Raw genomic sequence first — 9,304 nt, forward strand, 5'->3', positions numbered from 1 at the left:
GAATGCCGCGGGGGGACACGAGGCGCGCCGCCACGACAGCACCTCGACCTCGGCGCCTCCCCGTCCTCATCAACGCCACGCGCCAAATGCGAGCCCCCCGCCGCCTGCCGCTCGTCGCATTGCTCCCCCTCTTCGTCCGATCGGTCCGGTGGGCATGGGTACGATTTTCTGCTGCAACTTTTCGATTTCTGTACTTTTACTTTGATCTTCGAGCGCACGTCGAGTCCTCGTTGCTCCTTGCTGCACAAATTTTCGCCGTATTTTTTGGGTTAACTTAAGCGTATGTGCTTTTAGCCCTCCTTTTCGTTTCCGCCGACGGCTAATTTCGTCGTTGTGGTCCGTAATTCGGCGACTTAGGGGATCGGCTCTCAGGTTATTTTATAGGCAGTTCATGGAATCAGTTTAACTAAATGAAGCACTTTTGATGATTATGTGTGCAGCTACCAGCAGCAGCAACAGCAATCCATTCAGCTTCGTGTTGAGGGGGCTCCGAGACCGCGACGGTGGCAATTGTGGCAGCTACTACAGCATCCTCGACCTAGGCGATCAGCGAATAGGTAATGCTGGGTTGGACATAATAACATTTCACATACAAATTAGTAATGCTTCCACGAGAGAACCGGCCGCTAGCTCGGTGGCTAGAGCTTGCGGTGGTAAACTCGCCCACCGGGCGCTGTCGGCGTGAAATCCACTGAAATGTTTGGACAAAACAGCATTTCACATACAATTAATGCTTCCGCAACCACGCTAACGGTCAAACCGCTTCATACAAATAATGCTTCCACGACCAAAACCGCTTAATACAAATAATGCTTCCACGACCACGCTAACGGTCAAACCGGTTTGTTATTCGGACAGTAACACGTGCTTGTATAAACTGCATGAAAATAAATATGCCATAATAAAAGGGGTATAGATTGGATTATATCGTCGCATGCAAGAATGACATGCAGAGCCAGGCGCATGTTACATGTGGGCTGTGGCTAACAGTTGTGTAATAATGATATTCTTCAACTTTTCTGTTTTAGCGTTTGTACCCTAGGATTTTCTTTTTGACAACAATTCCGTTGCAGTTTTATTATAGCAAAATGTCCATTTTTAACTGTGAGCTATGGTGCTTGGTCCAACATAAGCTCTGAACTATGAAACCGTCTATGTCAAACACTGAACTTCTAAAATCACTTAAACTGAACCCTTCCTTGGTTTTTTATAATGTTTTTGTAATTTCTGGTTTCCAAAAAATGTAAAACAGTTGATATATGTAGTAAATGTTATGATATTATATCATGCAAAAAATATATTTTACGAAATGAGAATAGATAAACAGAGTCCTGTTTTGTTACAGAGGACAAATACTCAGATGTTTGGATGAAAATTTGCAGTTTCTCAGTCTTTCATACTTCAAAGCTTTCTGAAGTTTCATAGGTGCAAAACCACCCTAAATATTGTGGGAAGGCTTAAAGGGTGGTTGGTCTCCAAGGGTTACCAATAATCTGAAATAATTCATGCCTAAGGGAAATGCTATAAAGTGAGAACCATCAAAACTTCATCATACAGTATAACTATTTGTGTTCTATACAAAAAAAAAAACACAAGAGATAAAGAAATTTGTCTTTTCACTTTTACACAGGATACATATATTCATACTGTTGATTGAATTTTTTCGCAGATTATCATTTCAGAGCACTCTCTACCCCTATGAATTTTATAAATTTTTAAAATCCTATAATACAAAATCAACTATCAAGTATCACGCTATGGCTCAGGTTAAATGGTTTTATAAAGTTCAGTGTTTATTATAAACAGGTTGTATAGTTAAGGGTTCAAGTTGGACCAAACAACATATTTGCAAATATATTGAACATCATAAGAAAATGTTTGTCAAAGCTGCATTTAGGAACTCTGAAGGAAGTACATCACTTATTAGAGTGCTTGGTGATGCCTTCTCCAGATAAACTGCCATACACCATTCGTGTTCTTCTTGAATCTGCGGTACGTAATTGTGACGAGTTCCAAATAACCAAGGAGGATGTAGAGAAGATCATGGGCTGGGAGAAAACCTCCCTGGAGCAAGTTGAAATACCATTCAAACCCTCACGTGTGATACTTCAGGTACGTCTGTACAAGGATCTAACATTAGTTGATTTCCCATATAAAACTCTTTGCATGCAGGATTTTCTAATGATACCTCGGCTTAGGATTTTACCGGTGTGCCTGTCCTTGTTGACCTTGCAAGCATGCGTGACGCAATGTCGGAATTAGGTGGCAATCCTGATAAGATTAACCCGATGGTATTAAATTATTTCCTATACTATATTTAGCCAGAGGGTATTTCCTTTCACATATTCTTTGTAGTTAATATACAGTTCCGTATTTCTGCTTTCAGGTTCCAGCAGACCTTGTAATTGATCACTCAGTAACTGCTAATGTGGTGAGGTCACAAAATGCGATACAGGCCAATATGGAACTGGAATTCGAGAGAAACAAGGAACGGTTCGCCTTCCTTAAATGGGGGTCTTCTGCATTTCACAATATGCTTATCATACCTCCTGGTTCTGGTATTGTTCATCAGGTGAAAGGAATAACATCAAGAGTTCCCTTTTTTTATGTCTGAACTCTTATCTTATGTTATCTAGTGTAGGTAAATCTTGAGTATCTTGCCAGAGTTGTTTTCAACAGAGATGGCCTTCTTTATCCTGATAGTGTTCTGGGGACTGATTCCCACACTACAATGATAAATGGACTGGGTGTTGTTGGTTGGGGGGTTGGAGGGATTGATGCTGAGGCAGCTATGCTTGGTCAGGCACATGCTCAAATTCTTTTGGCTTTGACATGTGCTTGCATATGCAATTTCCTGGAGAACAGTATGCTGAGTGATATTTGCCTGTTTCTTGTGCTACTTTTTCAGTTTGAAACAATTTGTCGCAGGTACCAAATCAAGTATGATGTTTATAATTGTTTGACTATTGCAACTAAAACTATTGCATAAATGGTGCAAGGACCCTGTTTTTCATGTTTTGCCTTGCTCGGGTATTCAGTTATCAGCATACTTTTTAAATTCCATTATCACCATACTTAATATAAAAGCATGATTGTTACTACAGCAGGTATTAAAAGTTATTAGCAACCGGTAATCTGTAATATGGAACACATAAATTGCTTCCGATCAGAGTCTAGAGACCTCAACTTTCTGACTAACATGGTGGCCATTTGATTCTTTGCAAAGATAGTGCCTTCAGCTGATTCTTCATGTTATGTTCGGAGCTCGAACCACCTTCAGGGCAGATAGTTTTATTTGATCAGGAGCACAGGATTACAAGAGATTAAATTATCAATATAACAATTAATTTTAGTCTACGTAGTTGTCGGGAACATGTAAATGATCCTGTCAGTCTGTTGCTGCAGTTTTGATGAACATTTTAATGTTCAGCGACTACCGAGCCATGAATCGATAGTACATGAGAACAAAATTTTCCCACAAGCTCAGTGAATGCTTTATATATTTACCTCTTCTATATTTTGTCCGCAGCCCATGAGCATGGTATTACCTGGTGTCGTTGGATTCAAGCTACATGGAACACTAAGGGATGGGGTCACAGCAACTGATCTAGTTCTCACAGTTACCCAAATGCTTCGGAAACATGGTGTTGTTGGAAAGTTTGTGGAGTTCTATGGTATTTTATTGTCTAGATCATTGGCCGATATCCTTTGTCTTGTCACAAACAGTTAGCGGCTATTATCAGGAACTTAGCTTTGTTACTGTGTAAGTGTAGGCCGAGGTATGGAAGAGCTTGCATTGGCTGATAGAGCAACAATTGCAAATATGGCACCAGAGTATGGAGCAACTGTTGGTTTCTTTCCAGTTGACCATATCACCTTAGAATATCTTAAAATGACTGGAAGAGAAGATGAAACTGTGAGTATAATGGTTGTTTGTTCTTTCAAAATGACTTTGCTACATATGCATTACTATGCTTTGCAGATGCTGTTTGGAACAAAAATGTACACTAGTATATCCATGTCCTGATGGTTAACTTAATTTCTTCTGAGAACTACGTTCTTATTCGGTAATGCTGAATGCTTTGACCATGTAGGTATCAACAATAGAGGCATATCTACGTGCAAACAAAATGTTTGTGGATTACAATGAAGTAAGTTTAATTCTTCACTGTTATCAATATAGTGAACACCATGCAGGAATATTGACTGCGTATTCCATTATGATTTTAGCCTAAAATAGAACCGACATATTCATCGTACATAGAATTGGATCTGGGAGATGTTGAGCCATGTATTTCTGGTCCGAAGAGGTAATTTATCCCGTTATATTGTGGTATACTTCCATTCTCTTACATGGTATTAATACAAGCTCTTCTTGCAGACCTCATGATCGAGTCACCTTAAAAGACATGAAGGCAGACTGGCATGCATGTCTGGAAAATAAAATTGGTTTCAAGGTGCCGAGATCATCGGACAAATAAAATTTGTTTGCTCATACTAATTGAAGGAATCTTGATGCCTAGATTATATATTTAAGTCTATTCCAAGTGGTTGAGGTGTTGCGCAAGAGAGCAAACATAATATATCAAAACTTACTTAGACGTTAGTTATAGCCTATAAGTGTGCCTCTTGTCCTGTCTTTGCAAACAAATTCCAGAATTCTGGTCTCAAGTCTGTATTCATAAAAAGTTCATGGGCTGTGCTGATACATTTGAAAATTACCAATTTTGCTCATTTTCCAATAGCTTCATGTGCTGACTAACATCCATGGTATTTTTAGGTCATAAGATATGTTGAGTGTGTTTGCTTTACCTAATGTAACTATTCTCTTGAGAAGACAGAAGTAAGGATGATTCATTCTATTTATTTCAGGGTTATGGTATCCCAAAAGATTTGCAAAATAGAGTTGTGAAGTTTGATTTTCATGGGCAAACTGCAGAGCTTAAACATGGGACTGTTGTCATAGCTGCTATCACAAGCTGCACAAACACCTCAAACCCCACCGTTATGATTGCTTCTGGGTTGGTTGCAAAGAAAGCTTACGAGTTGGGCCTCGAGGTCAGTACTTAGTTAAATATGGTCAATAGTTTATAGTTACTGTAGGTGTGCATCTTCCTTCTCTGCCCTTTTCGCTAGCCAGGGTACTCAATTGCCTACTTCTGTTTGGTAAGGTCAAACCATGGATTAAAACAAGTCTTGCACCTGGGTCAGGAGTTGTTACCAAATATCTGCTTAGGAGGTATTTTTCTACATGTCACTTAATTCATCATATGCCCCTTATTGCTGTTCCTGCAATCCTGGATGCAATTATGTATTGTAACCTCCAAACATACTGATCATGGATGCAATATAACATTTTCAGTGGTTTGCTGAAGTACTTAAGCGACCTGGGTTTCAATCTAGTTGGGTATGGCTGTACTACTTGTATCGGAAATTCAGGTGATCTTGATCAAATCGTTGCAGATGCAATTACAGAAAATGGTACTATCTTCTTGCATGTGCCTCTTCACTCCTTTCAAAGTATCATATTGAAGACGCTAGTATAATTTTTTATCTTTTTGTTAGACATCATCGCGGCTGCTGTTCTTTCTGGAAACCGTAACTTTGAAGGGCGGATACATCCATTAACTCAAGCTAATTATCTTGCTTCTCCTCCTCTAGTCGTTGTATATGCTCTTGCTGGCACTGTAAGTGGAAATATTGTAAATGTTTGCAATGATGCTTTCCAGCTAACGTAAAAATATGTAACTTATAGGGTATTTTGTTATGTATGATTTGCTATTAATTTCCATAAGCATAGTGGTTGTTTTGTATAGTTAAATCATGTTGCCAATTAGAAACTGTGATAATAGAAGAAGAAAAGTGGATCCTGTTCCCCAAAACGTATGGATTCTTATGTTTAGAGTGTCGTGTTTAGGTTGATATCAATTTTGAAGAGGAGCCAATTGGAACTGGAAAGGGCAACAGACCAATTTTCCTAAGGGACATCTGGCCATCTAGCAAGAAAGTATCAGAAGTAAGTAAGTTCTCTTGTAAAGCAATTGATGCACATCACATTGCAAAGGTTGAATAGGCAGCATTCACATATGCACCTTTGCTCAAACTAGATTCAATTTAGCAGTGGAGCTGCACTCCTGTTGGACATTGGCGCTTCTAACTGTTAGAGACACACTCGGGTATCACCCTTATACATACGGGTGCTACCCTGGCTATATATATATAGTACAAGAGGTGGAATACCACAAATATCCTAACACACAGACACAACATATCCAGACACACTTGGGTATCACCCTCATACGCACGGGTACTGCCCTCACTGCCTCTTAACACAAACGACGTACATGAATTTATTCAATGGTGATTCTAATTGTTGTGTGCTGACAATGCAAATCACAGATTGTGCATTCCAATGTCTTGGTTGATATGTTCAAAAGTACTTATGAGGCAATCACGAAAGGCAATCCCATGTGGAACCAACTGGTGGTTCCAACAGCAGATGTTTACTCTTGGGATCCTAATTCAACCTACATTCGTGAGCCTCCTTTCTTTAAAGGCATGAGTATGGATCCACCTGGGCCTCATAGTATAAAGGATGCCTACTGCTTGTTGTGCTTTGGTGACTGTGTAACCACAGATCATATTTCACCAGCTGGGAGCATTCACAAGGATAGCCCAGCTGCCAAGTATCTTGTTGACCATTCTGTGAAGCCCGGGGATTTTAATTCGTATGGCAGCCGTCGCGGAAACTATGAAGTAATGATGAGGGGAACCTTCGGCAATATTCGGATTGTCAACAAGCTTTTGGACGGTGAACCTGGACCAAAAACAATTCACGTTCCAACAAGAGAGAAGCTTTATGTCTATGATGCTGCCATGGTTAGTTCCTTTGCACAAAAAGACTGGTCTTGGTTTTTTCCACTGTCCATAATTCTGATATTCATGAATTAGTTGCTCGCTATTTCTCCTGCTGCAAAAGTTTTCAAACTTTCTATTTGTGAAAAAGAGCAGTTGTGCTACTCATGTTTCTTCTTTTCGCCATACTATTGACAGAGGTATAAGAATGATGGGCAAGACACAATTGTATTGGCAGGTTCTGAATATGGGACTGGAAGTTCGAGGGACTGGGATGCAAAACGCACTATGTTGCTGGTAAATATTTTAGCACGGAAGTTTCGTGCCTTGCACGTCCTCACTTTGTAGGCTCATGGAATAATGTGTCACCGCAGGGAGTTAAGGCTGTAATTGCCAAAAGTTCCGAAAGAATCCATCGAAGCAATTTAGTCGGGATGGGTGTTATTCCTCTGTGCTTCAAGTCTGGAGAAGATATGGACTCAATTGGTTTGACTGGACAAGAACAATACACTATTCATCTTCCAAGCAGTGTTCATGAAATGCAGCCCGGCCAGGATATTGTTGTTACCACAAGCACACGAAAATCGTTTACGTGTACGCTTCGCTTTGACACAGAGGTAAATGGAACCTTTACTTATTACTCCTTCCGTTTCCCTGAAAGCTGTAATATTAGACATAGATATGATCTCTAAAACACAACTTTTACTAATAAAATATCATAATATATTTATTAAATCCAATAACAAATTACATACTACATACTGTGAAGTACTTCTTAGAATAGACTGCATACAATTTTCAAGTATCTAATCCTCTAGGAGCCTTTAATTTTCTGTAAACTAATTTCCTTTTAAGGATGCTAACTAGTGCTGCTTGTAAGGAATGTGAAATTGAGAAGTAAATTAGTTGATATATATTCTTGAGTTGTTCCTGTACTGAAAATACTTCATGCCATCTAAAACCAACCTTCTCTCTTTTGCTGCATCTATTTGTGCCCTATTATTGACGCCACATTAGGTCGACGTTTGATCATATAAAAGATACGAGATAAACATACTCAGGAAATTCTTGAAATATATTATGAAACTATAGAATATATTATAAGAAATGTACAAAATAAAAAAACTGTTTAAATCTATATTTTACTATTGTGTGAGAAATTATGCTAACAACCAACAACCACAAGAACAACAAGAACAACAACAACAACAACAACAACAACAACAACAACAACAACAACAACAAGAACAACAACAAGAACAACAGCAACAGCAACAACAACCACAACAACCACCACAACAACCACCACCACCACCACAACAACAACAACAACAACAACAACAACAAAGTCCCTCTTTATGGACTCCTCCCATGTCAAGTTTTATCTACCCTGAGCCGGTCCCAAGCCCAGATAAAGGAGGAGGGTTGTGATAGGCTTGGCGAGCCAACATCAAAATTCAGCCACTATTATGGAGATGAAACCCCAAAAAACTTCGTGTGAGAATTTATGCTAACGAAAAATACTTCAATCTTCCTGAGCTTTAATGCGATGTCCTCAACATTTCCTTATTTCTAACATCTTAGGATGCAGTACAACGTTAATTTTTGTATGACCAATTTCATTTCTAATGAAATATGCACAGTTTAGTGGGCAGGCTGTATGATATCGCATTATTTTTATTATATATAATTCCTTCAAGTAGTAAGCATACAGAATTTAAGGTTTTTCCTTAAAAATGATCATGATTTTGCAGGTGGAACTGTCTTACTTTGATCATGGGGGAATACTACAATACGTTATGCGAAAACTTATCAGTTCAGCACATTAGTATCTTCGAGAGCACGTTTGCATGGGAAATTAAAGCATGAGGTCCAGAACTTTCTTCTTTTGGCGTTTCCTTGTATATATTAATTATGTCCTGTAGTATGAATTTTATGATGCTTTTTTATCTTAGCTTTGAAATAAGGTGATTACAATAAACCACCGATGTTGAAGCATGATTTGTATGTACCTGACTATCCTTTAGCATGCATGTGAGATCGGATAACAAAGAATACTTCACATGATAATACTCAATATGTTCATTTGCAGGTTTTTTTTGTTTGACTTTACAACTGCACCATATTAATGAAGATTATATTCGAATTATGTTTTTGCATTATGCAGTAGTTTTTAGAAATCAGTAAGAATGTATATATGCTGTTCATTGGTTGATAAATCAAGTGTACTAGCCTTTAAAAATAATATAGTCTGGAATTGATTTACTGCAAGCATGATTCTACTATTTGGAAACTTTAGTCTGGAATTAATTCTGATCCATAGACGCAAACTAAAATTTACCATCCAATCTTTACTAGTATATATAGTATTCTTAGTGTCATGGTGGCGAATTTACCTGTGTTCACATGACATATTTTCTGCTGGGTATTGTTGGCAAGTATAGCTTTG

General features: G+C 38.6%; 1 protein-coding gene across 4 annotated transcripts; it reads left to right on the plus strand.

Annotated features, from left to right (window-relative positions):
* The first annotated feature begins 10 nt into the window (after positions 1–10).
* LOC109764785 (putative aconitate hydratase, cytoplasmic) lies at positions 11–8,925 on the plus strand. 4 transcript variants are annotated; one of them, XM_020323565.3, is made up of 20 exons: positions 12–158; positions 441–557; positions 1,952–2,112; positions 2,199–2,291; positions 2,387–2,572; positions 2,642–2,803; positions 3,530–3,674; positions 3,774–3,916; positions 4,095–4,151; positions 4,231–4,310; positions 4,382–4,457; positions 4,873–5,058; positions 5,172–5,239; positions 5,363–5,481; positions 5,566–5,687; positions 5,918–6,016; positions 6,400–6,879; positions 7,054–7,152; positions 7,230–7,472; positions 8,610–8,925. In XM_020323565.3, the coding sequence occupies exons 1-20, from the start codon at positions 155–157 to the stop codon at positions 8,682–8,684; spliced, it is 2,715 nt and encodes a 904-aa protein (XP_020179154.2). In that variant the 5' UTR covers positions 12–154; the 3' UTR covers positions 8,685–8,925. The 4 variants fall into 4 exon arrangements, with proteins under 4 accessions (XP_045087020.1, XP_020179154.2, XP_040250140.1 ...); XM_045231084.2 differs by lacking the exon at positions 12–158 and adding an exon at positions 217–280; XM_045231085.2 differs by lacking the exon at positions 8,610–8,925 and having other exon boundaries at positions 11–158; positions 7,094–7,152; positions 7,230–7,391.
* Positions 8,926–9,304: the final 379 nt, after the last annotated feature.

This window comes from Aegilops tauschii, chromosome 7 (assembly GCF_002575655.3).
Source record: "Aegilops tauschii subsp. strangulata cultivar AL8/78 chromosome 7, Aet v6.0, whole genome shotgun sequence".
Taxonomy (NCBI): domain Eukaryota; kingdom Viridiplantae; phylum Streptophyta; class Magnoliopsida; order Poales; family Poaceae; genus Aegilops; species Aegilops tauschii.